The following is a 15,901-nucleotide window of genomic DNA, read 5'->3' on the forward strand; positions in this document are numbered from 1 at the left end:
ATCCATAGTTTCAAATAGTTTGATCGAAAGCTATTGTCGTGAGTGTTCATTTAATGACAGTACAAACCTTAATTACAAAGCTATGTCTAATTATGTTGTTGTTTTATGATAATCTCTAATATTCCATGGAATTTTTTTGTACTTAAATAGGGTACAGAGTGGAGCAGAGAAATGTGAGATTTTGAAAATTTTGTCTAAATTATCTGGTAATGACCTTACAATTCATGATATAATAATAAGTAAAAATGCATAGGAAACCCCAGGATTACGCAGTGATAGCGTTGTTTCAAATCAATATTGAAAAAATCGTTCAAGTACTAGTGGCAAGACTCACGATCGTCTTCTTATTGAATGTAAAATTTACAAGGAAATAAAGTAAATTAACTGAATTTTCATACAAACATAATACAAATTACTTAAAAACACAATTAATCTTCTTCAGTAGGTACTTAACTTTCTTAAATGCTGTTTTACATAGTTAAGGTGCAAGAAAAAAGACAACTAGAAAAAAATAATTTGATTAGCTTACAGCGTTTCCAAAATGGTACAGTTCTCTGCTCCACGCTGTGTATACGAGACATATTAAAAACAAACTGATTAAAATAATGACCTAAATTTAAGATCAAAAATCATTTTTTTAATTATAATTGTTGAACTCAAAATATTTAATAAATAAACATTTGCACTCAGTAGTCACGTTTTTGTATATAAACATTCAACAACAAAAAAGTCGTTGTCGGCGATAAGAATACGGTCCTAGACTTCAATATTGAAGAGATTAAAAATGGTTGGTAGTATTTAAATAAAATACAATACTTACATCAACCTTAAAGGCTGTCGCACGATCCTAAAACTGAAAATTCTAGCAATTAGACCGTAATGTGATAACATGACCCATTTTCTCGCTTCTGCTTTCAAAGGGGCTGAAAAGTATATCAATTTTGACTAAAAATTCAAATATTGGCTAAATTTCAAACACCTTTGAGAAGAATGGTCTTATGGGGATCATCTAAAACTCTTTCGAATGCTTGCAGTTTATAATTTTTTATCTCATTTCATCGCTTAGTATTGTTCAAATTGAGGTATCAACATAAAAGTTAACTGCGCTACAGCACTGTATAGAAAACTATGCAAAACCCACCATACATAAAACACTCAAAGCTGCGTCTCAATTTGTGTTCAACTCCTTGAACCTGTTACCCTAAAATATTTCCAACCTGAATCAATTCAATAATGCAATAAAAATTAACGCAGTTTCCATGTAATTGAGAATAAACTACTGTAATGGATACTGTATTCGACCCCTCATTGAATACAGTATAATCTAACAATTTTCTTCAATTAGCAATTTAATGAAGGGTTCAAATAAATTTGAACCAAAGTTTCACTATCAAAATTTTCAATATTGAAAATAAAATTAAAATATTCTTAGAATAATCTTTTCGCATAAAATGTTTTCAACACATTTTATACACAATATTATTTATATAACTTCTTCCGGCCTTTCAAAGTAAACAAATCAATATAATTTTCTAATATTTACACATATTTAATAAATTTGTTTTAGTAAATTAATTAATTGATTTTGAATAGTAAATAAATGATTTTTGTTTGTCGATTAAGCCAAGTTTTAATTATTTTTCAACCTTAATTTTGTATAATACAAAAAGGCCAAGCCGATATTTTTAATTATAAAGATTAAACTTTTCCAATTTCTTATATCATTAAAGCACATTTATTTAAAATTATTTTTCACTTTTAATGGAAATCGTATGTGGAGTTCTTCACAAAACAGATCGCCAACCCAATCTTACATTTCAAATCGTCGATTGTGAAATTTTTTAAAATAATAAGGTTCATAAAACTCACACAAATTTTACAATTTTCAAAAAAAAAAACTGATTTTTGAATAATAAACAATTAAAAATCAATAAAAGGCAAAATTAATGTTCACGCATTGAGGAGTAACGCACAATTTAACATCTTGTTTTAGTTTTAGATTGAAATCCCAGAGAAAATGCATAACGCAATAGCTTGGAGAGCATTGCATCATCCAATATGAAGTTATACTTATATATTAAACAAAATTTATTAAATTCTAAATTAAAAACTTTTTTGATATAATTTTTAAATCAAATTATTGTCTAAGTGATTAAGGATAAGGACTTCTCTTTCGAAAAGAGAAAATTTTTAAAACTAAGGTATTTGCGGCATTCAAGGTCCGCTTAAATTAACAATGCCACATAAAGCATATAATTAGAATTGAGGAGACAAAATATACTTTTTCCGTCTTCCGAGGGGAAAATGTTATCTTTCATTTCGCTGCGCTGAACGAAGTTACCGCTTTCCGCCTCCATCGAGCAGAAAAATAGTATACGTACCACGGGAGCAAGAATTGAGTGTCTCAGATCAAATTTGTCTCCCGAAGCAAGAGCGAGATAATATACTATCCCTACACCTTTTGATTTAGTGCAAAGAAAATAATAGGCTAAAAAAGTTGAAACTTTTAAATATATCTGACTTTTATAAAACCCTTTACTTGAATCCTACTATACTGCGGTGGTTTAATAAAGCCCTATTAAACAAACCCATGCTTAAACACATCCCCGTTCGACGCTGACAAGATGGCGGCTCGATTGAATGTGGACTTATACCGTAATCTTTGAACCTTATTTATCTCAGGTACCTTAATTCCTATAAGAAATTCATTTTGAAATTTCAACACTTCATTTTGTCATTATCATTTCAAATAATTACTTAACGTCAATCCAAAAAATGCTTCGAATACTTGGAAGAAAAGATAATTGATTGTTATTTGGCTAGAAGTTATTATGTGATACTCAAATATCTTAGGTAAAAAGAACAGCGTGTGGTTTCTATATGGGAAAGGCAATTCGCAATCCGTTAGATTATTTAAATAAGTACTAATATCATTCGTTAAATTGCTTTGCTTTAAATTGATTCAATTCTCAAAATTTTCAAAGTCACATTTAATTCGGTGATAAAAAAAATTGTTTATTATTATGATTTTTTAGACATCATTTCGAATTATTTATGAAAGATACATAATTTGTAATGTTATCAAATTCGTTGTATGGTGGTCATTTCCATTGCAATGATAGGAATTCGTACCAAAAATAAATAAAACTCCCTTATGCAAAACGGAGAAAATTTCCAAAATAAACAAAAGCGTGTTTTTTAGTTTTTTTAAACTATTATTTATTTTGTAAATTTTTGTTTTTAAGACTATTATTTATTTATCAAAAATTCAGTAAAAATATGGCGGGAGCGCAAATAAATGTATATATTTTCAGATATGGAAATCATTATTCCTGAAAATCCTAATTAGGATAATCAAATAAACTGACAAAGTTGCTATGTAAACTACTGGACTTGTTTCTTTCTATCAGATTTTATTCGCTCTAAACACTCTCGGGTTTTTGATTTTTTTAAATATTTATTTTATTTTTTAAATTATTTACTTATTTTGAAACAAGTTTCGTAACTACAAAATTATAATAAATTCATCAGGCGCTGAATCATTTTTTTAAATAAATATGTCATGATCACTCTTTGATTACTGTTTATATCTAAATATGGTGGAAGCGATGAGAAGTAAAAATTAATTTAGTTTTACACAATTTCCACATTGTTTATATTATGTTTCATGTCATTATAGTTTTTTGCCATGCTACTAACATATGGCCTGTGATTTGCATCCTCATAAATATCGGGAAGTAATTTTCAAATAACAAGATTTGTACCTAATGGACAGTCTGAATATAGAATCACTTATAATAATCCTTTAGAATCACAATCGTATAACGTTTGTTTCAAACTTGATTAATATTCATTAGTAATAATAATAAATTGATTATTTGGAGATTACAAATCATAACATATGACTGAATTTATTCTGTTAATTTCTAATATATAAAGACACAAATTTATGCTTTAATTATTATTAATAATAATCTGCTAAGTGTAAAATTAGTTGAGTAAAATTAATAGTTTTCATTACATTATGTTTAAAGTAAGTATATAAATTTATTATTATCATTTTTAATAACTTTTTTTTCAACAATAAATAAATAATTACAATGTATAAATAAATTTTAAATCACATAATTTTTTTAAACCATGAAAATATTAAACGGTTGTGCAGTCCTCCACCAAATTAGCAAAGAGTAACATTCATAGTAAGAGTAATCACTAGCTAATTCTTACTGATGATGACTACATGGTAGTCGAAATACGTATTTATAAAATACAAAAAACTGATCTAGGAAATTGGGGCAAAAATCGATAATATTTATATTATTTATTTGCATTTTGGCACATTATTTATTTATTTGGTTTTCTAAAATTTACCATTCTACCATACCAGATTCTGCCTGAAAATGAAAAAACATCGCTTCTTAAACATCGTTTATTTTTTCAGCTTACTGTAGTCTGTGTTATATTAGCATTAGCTGTAATGAGTGAAGGATATGTTAAATCAAACCGTGGTCACGATAACGATGGTGGTCAAAATTCACAGTATCCTAGACAACAAGAAGGCTTAAACGGAGGCCAATTCAACCAAGGTAGTCATGGCAGTGGCTCACAATACCCAAGACCACAAGAAGGTTTAGGGGGTGGACACCAAGGACATGGTGGTGGCTCTCAATATCCAAGACCACAAGAAGGTTTAAATAGTGGATTCCAACAAGGTCATGGTTTTGGTTCACAAGGATCACAAGGTGGTTTTGGAGGTAGTGGTAATTTATGCACTTATTAAAATTGTTGTATTTTATACGCTAAGTTAGAGAGTGGTTGCGATAGGCTACTTTAATAATTCACTCAAAATAATAGCTAGACCTAATAGACAAAATAATTTTATTTATCAATAAATCATCCTTTTATACGTCTTTTGTGAAAAATTATCGATTCGATTCTTTGTACGGTTTAGGAAAACTTAACTATCAAAGTCAGTGTTTCAAAGTTTCTCATTTTTATGTTCTTAATTTTGGTATGATTTTAAAGCTTAAAACTCTTCAAATTTGATATGCTATGCATAATTTATCTGAACAAGAATTTTTAGAGATATATTTCATTCTATTCATGTTTCTAAATTTTTGTTTCGTTAATCAAACAGGTGGTGGACATGGACAACATGGAGGAAACCAATATGGAAACGATCAAGGTGGTTACAAGCGACATGGATATTAATAATTTAATAATTCTTCTTTGTGTTAACATTTCTTTTAAAATAAATTTTTTCTATTAATCCGTTTGTTACTTTCGATTTCTGACCTATTAATAGTGTACCTATTTAATTTATCTCTGTTTTTAAGTTTAATTTCATTTTTTATTTGTATCTTATATATTATAACTCTAGCAAGTTTTTTTCTATCCTACCCATATATTCCTTATTCCTTCATCAAATTCCATGATATTTCTCTCATTTTCAAGCTTATAATGGCTAGATTTGACGAAAAATATACTCACGGTCTAAAAATGTACCGCTTAGGGAAAAACACGCTAAACAAAAAAATAGGAATATAATGGAAGCATTGTAAAACTGAAGTGCTTCTTTCTTCCCATCGCTTCCACCAAATTATGATATACGTATCAACTCTTTATGTTTCTTTATAAAATACTTTTGACTAATCCATTCATTCAAACTGAAAAGGATAAAATAATTTTTAAAAAGTTCATTTTAATTTTAATATAAAATTTGATATTGAAAGCGTGGGGTTCTCTTCTTGCATTCTCAGTCTAACTTTCAAATATTGGGAATTCCACTATTTTTAACATTAAATTTTATATTACAATCAGAATTAGATATTGAATTATTTTATACTTCCAGTTGTTTTTGTTAAATCATTAATCAGTACATTCGAATTTATCTTGAATCGATACTTTTACATAATACAATTATTTTTTCACAGGTAACCAACTTTTTTTAACGACGAAATGTCCGTTTTTATGGATGTATTGTAATAAATTTGAATATCATAAAAAAACAACAACATTTCCTAGATACGAACCTCCACCTGAAACAACTACAATGCATATCATATTCAGAGAATAGAAAATTCTTCGACCACCTAAGTGGTCAGCTAGGGGAATTTAAGGCCCACACGATCATATTGTACCTAAATTTTTCATGATTAATAAAACTCTGACTAAGATTTTTAACCATCTTATAAGATGTAGAGTTTTAGTTAACCTCGAAATCAATGAACTATTAATAATAATAATAATTGGGTTCAATAATGATGCGGTAATTTTATTTAAATTAAATTTTAACACAAGTACTTACAACTTCGTTATGCATCCATAATTTTAGATCTCCAAATAAGTTTATATAATTAATTACGGTTTATAATTAATTATAAATATCAATAAGTAATTAAATATTATTTAGATATTAATTAAATACTGATTAATTTATTACTATAAAAGTAAATAAAATTTGTTAACATCCCTTATTATTAGTTTTTTATTCTTTGATAGTTTTAACTCAAATGTGTTTAAAGAAAAATTTCGTTGTAAGTGTGTTATTTTAATTGTTTAAAGTTTTTTTAATTGTTTTAGTGAACAAATTAAATATTTTAAATGAATATTTCTCAAACCTATCGCAGAAAATTATATGTTCCAAAAAAGCCTTCTATACTTGCGAGTTCAAACTTTCTGTAATTTTTCAATATCATTACGGCCCAAAAACTACGTAAATCATATTCATTAACACGTAAGATTAAAGTGCTTCAAGATGTTGTCCAACGTCAACAATTTTTTGGGTTTCGATGTGAATGCTTTCGAAAATTTTACTATGAAAAAAAAAATAGTCAAATTTTTTTTTCGAATTTTTAGTTTTTTAAGGAACCTTTGCAAAACAAAAATATGTAAACAATTAATTATCTTTTTGAATAAAAAAATCTTTGTCTACGATGATTTGAACACCAATTTCAAGAAAAAGATTTTCGCTGGAAATTAGTTCAAATCAAATTTTTTCGTGGGAAACAAAATTTTCTTTTCAAAGGTGCTCGTTTCAAAAATTAAAACACAATTTTTTTGCCGACTGTAAACATCATTTTCTAAGATAATTTCAAAAACTTTATATTCAAAATATATATAAATTTTAAAATTTGTTTTTTGTACAATATTACTTTTGATGTGTTATACCAGTTGCCAAAATAACAAAAATAAAAATGGTATTTGTAAAAAAATTTGCGTACTACTTTGTATTTTGATTTTTTATCTCCTTATTGGACTGTGATAACTATTAAATCTCTCAATTCTTTTTCAGTGTGTATACATCATTAATTTAATATATTTGACAAGTTTTGGAAAACCGCACAGAACTAACATAATTCAATTTGGACCAAATTTCCATGCTACAGGAGGATTTAGTGATATTCATTTTATTACAAATAAGTTTAACAATGGAAATCAAAATTTTAATTCAAATTATCAAAAATTTAATCAACATTCGTTGCAAAATATTGGAAATTTTGGCAACAAAAATCTGTTTGCAGGAGAAATATCACCAAATAATAATGGACACAAAATAAATGGAACATTTCAATATACCAGTGTAAAACATATTTTCGTAAACACTTGCGCTTGCGTTTCTTCTAACGGAACAAATAACAGTAATCCAGTTGATAGGACTGATGGAAATCGTAATGATTTAGAATCTTCAAATATACGTGCAAATAATGGAAAATCCAATGATTCTTCTATCAGTAATCCAGAAAATAAAATTCCCGATAACTTTTTTGGTATACCCAATTTAATGTCGGACTTTACGAATAACAATACTGATTCAAACAAAGTTGGCATAATAGGAAATATCAATGAAATGAATATCGATCAAGGTAATCAGATTAAATCAAACATTGAACAATCGCAAGAAGTTTCAAGCAATTCTCAAATAAATAACAATACAAAAAGTATTGAAACAGAATTTTCAGAATTTATGAATAATGATAATTTTATATCAAATTCAACAAATTTTGCAAACGAAATTCAGAACGATATTAATCAAATACCATTTGGGACTGAAAATTCAAATGAGATTAATAATCAATTTTCAAACTCGTCTTCTATTACTAATAACTCTTCTATAAATGAGTTTTCTTCTATGAATGATATTAACAGAGTCTCCGACAGTGGTTCTAAAGTAAATAATGAAATAAATTTAGGAAAAGAAATTGAAAATGATATTGATCAAATGTTAGTTTTGAATGAAAATAATGATTTCCCGAATACAAATTTGATGAATTCTACATTATCAATAGATAAAAATTATTCAACTAGCATTAATCCAGAAATAGGAACGATATATTCTGATAATAATACCACTGAACAGAGTCTAGGAAATCAAATTGAAAATGATATTGATGAAATGCTTTCTATGAATACGACAAATAATTTTCCAAACACAATGAATTTTATAACTTCAGCTGATGAAGTTATGAATAACGAAAATAGGTCCCTTGAATCTTCAGAAAATATTCCAAAAGACAATATGTTGCCTGATTCCATGCAACAAAGTATTTCAGATACGACTTTTAATACCAATGAAGATATACTGCAATCTCCAGGAAATGTTCCATTAGACAATACGATGCCTGATTCCATGCAAGAAAGTGTTTCAGATACGACTCTGAATACCAATGAGAATATACCACAATCTTCAGGAAATATTTCAGAAGACAATATGGTACCTAGCTCTATGCAAGGCAATATTTCATATAACTCTCTGAATGTCGGTGGTCAGGCTAATAAAAATGTGCCTCAATCATCAGTAAATGTCCCACAAGACAATATGATGCCAAATTCTTTACAAGGAAATGTTCCAGTTATACCCTCGAACACTGTTAGTCAGACTAATGAAAATATACAGCAACCGTCAGGAAATTTTTCACAAGATAATGACATGACACTAATATCTAGGCAAGAAAATGTTTCAGATTCAAATCCGAATATCGATAATGGACTGGTTTCTCCGAATTCAGGAAGTATGCCACAGATTAATTTAGCACAAAATCCCATGCAAGTGCAAGACAATGTGACACATACCGCTATGGACGACAGCATTTTAGATATACCTATGAATACCAATAGCCAAGATAATAAAGACATTTCCCAATCTTCAGAAAATGTTTCACGAGACAATATGAAGCTAAAATCAATGCTGGGAACTGTTGCAAGCATTCCAAATATTGATGGTCAGGCTAATAAAGTTGTACCCCAATCTTCGATAAATGTTCCTCAAGATAGTAAGATGCAAGAAAATGTTCCAAATATTGATAGAGGAATTTCTCAAACTTCAGGAAATGCTCAAGAGGATAATGTTACACCTAACTTTATGCAAGGAAACGTTCCGAATGTATCTCCAAATATCGATAACCCAAAAAATGGAATCGTATCTGCAACATCAGGAAGCATATCACAGACTAATACAGCATATAATCCCATCCAAGAAAATTTCACCAACGTACCTCCAAATGAAGATTTATCTATGCCGTCGCAAGACGTACAACAAAACAACATGGTTGAAAATAAACCTCTGAATAGTAGTAGTCTGATTAACACTAATTTACCTCAACCATCAGAAACTACTCCGCAAGACAATAAATCACCGAATACTACGCAAGGAAATTTCCCCAATATATCTCCAAATATTAGTAATCAAAAAAATAGACGTATCTCTCCTTCTTCAGAAATGTCACAAAATAATATTCCTTCGAATTCTATGACAGATATTGCATCAGATGTAACTCGAATAAATAATGATGAGAGAAAAGATAATAGTTTGCCTCAAAATAGTTTACAAAACAATTTTAGTTCTATTTTTATCCCAGCTGTATCTTCTAATACTGAGAATACTAGTAATATACCATCTCAAAATTTTCCCGCAAACGGTATCAATATTTCTCAAGAAAATACACCTTTACAAAAAAACAGCACATCACCAACTCGAATGGGTACAAATCCTTATGCAAACATGGGAGGTAGTTTTATAAATACTAACCAAAATAATTTGCAAAATTATAATAATCAAGCCTCAGATAACACCACATGGAGCTCGAATAATATCCAAACTAATTTAGGTCAAAATTTTATGTCTAATATAGGATTAAATAATAACATTGAACAAACCAACTCAACAAGCGTTAATTTAGACCGTACAGAGCAAAATATTCCTAATAGTTTGGAAAGTGATAACATTTCACAAATTCTGAATAATAATGTTGACACCCAAAATAGTCTAAATTTAAATAAACAACTTGAAATAAGCTCTACTGGATCAAATAATTTAAGTAATTTACAATTACCAACTAATAGTCAAAATCTATCAAATAAAAAATTTGTAATTAACAGTGGATTAAAATTTAATTTAGATAATAAGTTACAATGGAACGTCACAAATACTGGAAATCTTTCAAAAAATTCTAACATCTCATTACAGCTTGTGAAACAATCAGAATTTCAAAATTCAGAAAACGTTATTAATTCTCCCAAAATTGAAAATTCTGAAGGTGGTAATAGAAGAGAAATTAATATTAATTTAGGTTTTGGATTAACTAAGCATAGTAATATTCAATCCAATAATGGTAATAATTTAAATAATGGACAAATAAACTTTGGTGGTAAACTAAAAGGGAAGTTTGAAATCGATGAAGATATTTATAGAAATGATAATAATGTTCAAGAAGGGATAAACATTCTAGCTAATGTCAATATTAAAAAGAGAGGCCGTGCTTCTTAATTTTATAAACAAATAAATATTGATTTAGTATACCTTTATACACCTACATTTTTTTTTTTTTTACCCGACTACCCAAGTATAGAAGATACGTACAAAATACTTTTGAAAAAGTATTTGAAATACAAGATGCAAAATACTTTTGAAAAATGAATTTGAAATATAAAGTTTCAATGGTATTTTTTGTTTTAAAGAGTAAATTTTTCGAAAAGAAAGGTAAAGCATTTTGCACAAATGTTGCAAGTGCAAAATTCATTCCAATTTCTTAAAACAGTGATCTTGCATTAATAGGGTTCATTCAAAGAGAATTTGCCTAAAACGTTTAAAAATCTCCCATTTTTATTTTGTTGTATTATTTTTGGTATCCATATTTGTTTCGTTTTCGGAACAAAATAAATTCTTAGCACTTTTCTCCTAAGAATTTTGTTCATTATATCCCCTATCACTATATTATCCGTGTGCGATTATTACAAGACACACGAAATGCAAGGTTTAATTATCGAACTAACTCTATTCAAATCGTCTTCAACAAATTGGAAGAGGAAGTTTCCAGAAACAACTATTTGACAGTCAGTATTGTTATTTGTTTATATAAATAATAATAAATGATAATACCTGATATCAAGATAAAAAATATTTTCAAAACAAGTCTTAAATTATAGAAAAACTTGAATATTTACTTTTTTCAAATTTACAAACCAATAAATTAAAGGCAAAAAAACAGAAAAAAGAAATATATAAATAGAGCCATAAGAAATTTAATTGCACAATCAATTCGAAGATTGAAAGTGATCAACATGAAGTTCTTATTGGTAAGTTGTGTAAAAATTTTCATAAAATCTTTTATAAGAAAAATTAAATTAAATTATTTTTCCAAAATTCAATTCTAGTGTGTCGGTTTCATTGCGGCATTGGTTACTCTACCAATGACTGTGAAGTCAGAAAATCTTGTAGCTAACTCTGGTGTACCATTGGTCCCAGCTGGAAGTATTGGATCTGATGGAGCTCACCTTAGTGGATTCGGTGGTGGCATTGGAGTTGGAAAAGATGGTGCTTATGCTGGTACCAGTCATACAGGACAACATCATGGCCGTCCCTACCGTAGTGCAGAAAATCTTGTAGCTAACTCTGGTGTACCATTAGTCCCAGCTGGAAGTATTGGATCAGATGGCGCACATCTTAGTGGATTTGGTGGTGGTATTGGAGTTGGAAAAGATGGTGCTTATGCTGGTAGCAGTCATACAGGACAACATCATGGCCGTCCCTACCGTAGTGCAGAAAATCTTGTAGCTAACTCTGGTGTACCATTAGTCCCAGCTGGAAGTATTGGATCAGATGGCGCACATCTTAGTGGATTTGGTGGTGGTATTGGAGTTGGAAAAGATGGTGCTTATGCTGGTACCAGTCATACAGGACAACATCATGGCCGTCCCTACCGTAGTGCAGAAAATCTTGTAGCTAACTCTGGTGTACCATTGGTCCCAGCAGGAAGTATTGGATCAGATGGAGCACATCTTAGTGGATTCGGTGGTGGCATTGGAGTTGGAAAAGATGGTGCTTATGCTGGTACCAGTCATACAGGACAACACCATGGACGTCCCTACCGTAGTGCAGAAAATCTTGTAGCTAACTCTGGCGTACCATTAGTCCCAGCTGGAAGTATTGGATCAGATGGAGCACATCTTAGTGGATTCGGTGGTGGTATTGGAGTTGGAAAAGATGGTGCTTATGCTGGTAGCAGTCATACAGGACAACATCATGGACGTCCATACTAAAGAATGGCCACGGCAGGTTAAGAGTTGAGCTATATTCTGCTTATGTTAAGCATTTTTAAAAGTCAAAATTTTATGTTCACATCGTAAATTTAATATATTTTATTATAAATTTGTATTTTAAAGTAGAATTCAATATATATTTTTTATTAAAACGAGATACAGAGTCAATTTATTCCCCTGGTTTTTTAATTTTTTTGCTAAGATTATGGAATTGACCATCTGTCAATTGGGTATGTCAATTCTTTGTGAGTGAATATGAAGTAGAATGAATTTATGATGTTAAACTGGGTAAACTAATAAACTTATACCTTGTTCCACCACTTTGTAGATTAAAGTATTATTACTTCATGAAGTCTGTTCCCAAAATGTTAATATTTTTGACCCAATATCGGTATTAATCAATATATTGACCGGCTGAAAAGCAAAGATATTGAAAAAATAACAGTGATGAAAAAATGTAAAATGTTCTAAATCCTTCCTTAATTAGGCCCAACATGTCAGTAAAGTTAATGAAAAACGGCAATTCATTGAATATATTCGAAATTGAATGTCTTTTAAATTTAGGGAAAACTAAAAAATTCAATAATGTGTTGTTGTTGTTTACAGTTTTGTTTATTTTTTGATAACAATTTTAATAACTCGTTTTAAATTAATATTTATCACACTTATTATGAATACTATTTAGTAGATAAAGTATGCAAATCTGTATGCAAATCAAATAGAAAGAAGGGTCCTCAGGTGTATTTCATAGTAATCACAATAAACTTCTAGGGCTTTCGAATTGATATTGTTCATTTTTATTATGGAATAAAATTGTTAAGTTTTGTAGATATAACCATGATTATTGAATAGCATTCTTACTCCAAAGCATGAATTTTACTTATTCACGAAGTCTCTTAATCAGAAATGATCGATCTCTCATGAACGTAGAAATTACCGAGTTAAGAAGTCCCACATTTCTGCCTTGAAAATGAAAGTCGCATAGCAGCTACCGTAGATATGTAGGTAATCATTTACATGAAATAAGAAATCACTTTTAAATGAAAATATTATGAACGCATAGCTCTTGTTACTTCCAATAAAGCAGAGGAATAAACTGTATCAATTGTGAATTTAAGTAGAAAAAACAAAAATTCATAAATTATTTTTATCTTAAATATGAGAAATTTAGGTACAAAACTTACATATTTAGAGCTTGAAGTTAAAGTGTTTAAAGGAACGGACGATTAATTACTTAATTATTGCAAGAATAACTACAATATTATTGTAATGGAAGATTATGTGGCGAATTTACGATTTTTGCAACTTTAAAATATATCCGTTATAAATCGATATATCTGTTAAGCGAAAATAAAGCTTCAATTCTTATTTTATCTATTCTACGGCAATTTAAAATGGTATTTTTGAGGCATACATCTGATGTACCTAGATGTCTTGTTGTAGGGATAATTGCGTTATGTAAAATAGCTTTAGTTATCTATTCAATTTTTGTTATTTTAATTTTAATTTGTGTAATTTTAACGAAACAAAAATAATTTTGTTAAAACTTTTAAAATTATGACATCATTTAAAACAATGAAGGTAAGTTTTACAATGATACTTTTAATAACTTTTGTTATATTAACACATTATATCACTTAACATATGAGAGTGAGACTATACACTTCAAACGAAAAAATTGCACAAAAGGGGCGTCCCGCTTCTGTGAATTTTTTTCTTCTCTTTCTATTTGTTGAAATGTAGTAGTTAAGTTTAAAGTATTATTTATTCTCAAAATAAAAAAAAATTTATTTATTTTTGAATGCTCCGACTGACCTTAACTTCTTAAGAAGCCGATTATAGTTTTACTATTCAAATTATTTTAAGCATTACATAATAAATACAATTATTAGCAATTCGGAAAAGATTAAATAATTCACTAAAAACAAGTTTTTCATTAATTTGTAGATTTATTTTTTAATAATATTTTGCATAATTTATAATGATATTAATTGTGCTGTTGTTCAACTGGAGAAAAGACATTCTATTGGAGATGATTCAGTATTGTCACCAGGTGACATTGGCAATGATCATAATATTCTACTTGATTCAAGGTCGGCATTATCACAACAAATACCTACAAACCAGTATGGATCCTTATACGGCAATTCATGTAAGTAAGGGAAAACAATAGTTGGATTTGATGTGTGTCAACAAAATGGCAAGGCTCGGCGGGATTATTTATATTGCGACGTCGGATTAACGCTAATATGCCACATTGTCCATACACATCGAATAAGGTTTCTATTCTAATATGAGTAATATGAGACGATTAATTTAAGGCCATCACTGTTTCATTGATGCGTTTCATGAAGCACGATAACGTTATGATGAATGTAATTAGGAAAATGTAGTTTACTACTTTAATTATTCCATAGAAATGAAATAACAAACAATAAAAATGCGATCATCATTAAAAAACCAATGCAGTCATGTAACATAAGGCAGAAAAAACAAATTCTAAGCGAATTCCCTCAGGGATTGAAAATTTTTTTCTTAAAATCGAATATATATTTTTAGTTTTCCAAGAATTTCGGAAACTAAGCGCCTAGAGAAAAAATCACACGGGTACTTTTTTGCTTAAAAAATTTTGTACTTTGCGAGGTTTTATTTGCAAAATGGTCGTTTATAGATATTCTAATTTGTTCAAGCCCCTTTAGAAAAGACACAAATCTCACCCAATCATCAAAAGCTCCCTACCAATCGTGATATCCTTCCCAATAAAAAAGCAAAGAGTTCTTTTTTATCTAATCTTCTTTTTCGTTTACCAATGTTTTATTAAATTTACAGATCTAGGCGGAACAGATTTAAATACACATTATCAACCTGTTTTTATCCCACCTTCGCAGCAATATTCATCAGTAGTTCAACCACCATCATCTGGTTATGGTTATTACCAGCAGATACAATATCCTCGATTGGAACCATTTCCAGTAGGAGGACAATTAACACAATTCCAACGTCCAAAAATAACTATCCCTTATCACGTGGATGGATTTGGTATTCCACCTCCAGGATACATTCAATATCCCTACGCATTATATGAACCACGTCCCCAACAGATATATATTTAAAAAATAAGAATAAAGTATATTGTTTATAACTGAAATACTAAATTAAAATAAAATTACCACGTATTCTTTGCAAGTCAAAAAAATATTTTTACTATGAACAGAAAATATAAAATTACTATTAAAATGGTCAAAAACAACAAGGAAAAATACTGATGTTCTGACATTAGGTAAAATTTGCCATAAATATCTCACATTAAAATCTGCAATTGCAGTGCCATTTCATCCGTGTGTCAGTCATTAATGAGCTCATG

The 15,901-nt window shown here is 29.1% G+C and overlaps 4 protein-coding genes across 6 annotated transcripts; all 4 read left to right on the forward strand.

Annotated features, from left to right (window-relative positions):
• The first annotated feature begins 3,895 nt into the window (after window positions 1-3,895).
• On the forward strand, window positions 3,896-5,366 carry LOC123300281 (glycine-rich cell wall structural protein-like). Of its 3 annotated transcripts, none has more exons than XM_044882827.1 (3): window positions 3,896-4,033; window positions 4,442-4,757; window positions 5,138-5,366. In XM_044882827.1, the coding sequence occupies exons 1-3, from the start codon at window positions 4,025-4,027 to the stop codon at window positions 5,209-5,211; spliced, it is 399 nt and encodes a 132-aa protein (XP_044738762.1). In that variant the 5' UTR covers window positions 3,896-4,024; the 3' UTR covers window positions 5,212-5,366. The 3 variants fall into 3 exon arrangements, with proteins under 3 accessions (XP_044738762.1, XP_044738763.1, XP_044738764.1); XM_044882828.1 differs by having other exon boundaries at window positions 4,442-4,754; XM_044882829.1 differs by having other exon boundaries at window positions 4,442-4,742.
• A 94-nt stretch (window positions 5,367-5,460) lies between these two features.
• LOC123301073 (putative uncharacterized protein DDB_G0286901) lies at window positions 5,461-10,765 on the forward strand. The gene is made up of 4 exons (XM_044883802.1): window positions 5,461-5,491; window positions 7,524-7,903; window positions 8,021-10,366; window positions 10,466-10,765. Exons 1-4 carry the CDS (start codon window positions 5,461-5,463, stop codon window positions 10,763-10,765), a joined length of 3,057 nt encoding a protein of 1,018 aa, XP_044739737.1.
• Window positions 10,766-11,512: 747 nt separating this feature from the next.
• Window positions 11,513-12,709, forward strand: LOC123300643 (glycine-rich cell wall structural protein 1.8-like). The gene is made up of 2 exons (XM_044883241.1): window positions 11,513-11,574; window positions 11,653-12,709. The coding sequence occupies exons 1-2, from the start codon at window positions 11,560-11,562 to the stop codon at window positions 12,535-12,537; spliced, it is 900 nt and encodes a 299-aa protein (XP_044739176.1). The 5' UTR covers window positions 11,513-11,559; the 3' UTR covers window positions 12,538-12,709.
• A 1,361-nt stretch (window positions 12,710-14,070) lies between these two features.
• Window positions 14,071-15,670, forward strand: LOC123300888. The gene is made up of 3 exons (XM_044883552.1): window positions 14,071-14,118; window positions 14,485-14,689; window positions 15,367-15,670. Exons 1-3 carry the CDS (start codon window positions 14,095-14,097, stop codon window positions 15,648-15,650), a joined length of 513 nt encoding a protein of 170 aa, XP_044739487.1. The 5' UTR covers window positions 14,071-14,094; the 3' UTR covers window positions 15,651-15,670.
• The last annotated feature ends 231 nt before the right edge of the window (window positions 15,671-15,901 follow it).

The sequence above is a fragment of the Chrysoperla carnea genome, chromosome 5 (assembly GCF_905475395.1).
Source record: "Chrysoperla carnea chromosome 5, inChrCarn1.1, whole genome shotgun sequence".
In the NCBI taxonomy this organism is placed as follows: Eukaryota; Metazoa; Arthropoda; class Insecta; order Neuroptera; family Chrysopidae; genus Chrysoperla; species Chrysoperla carnea.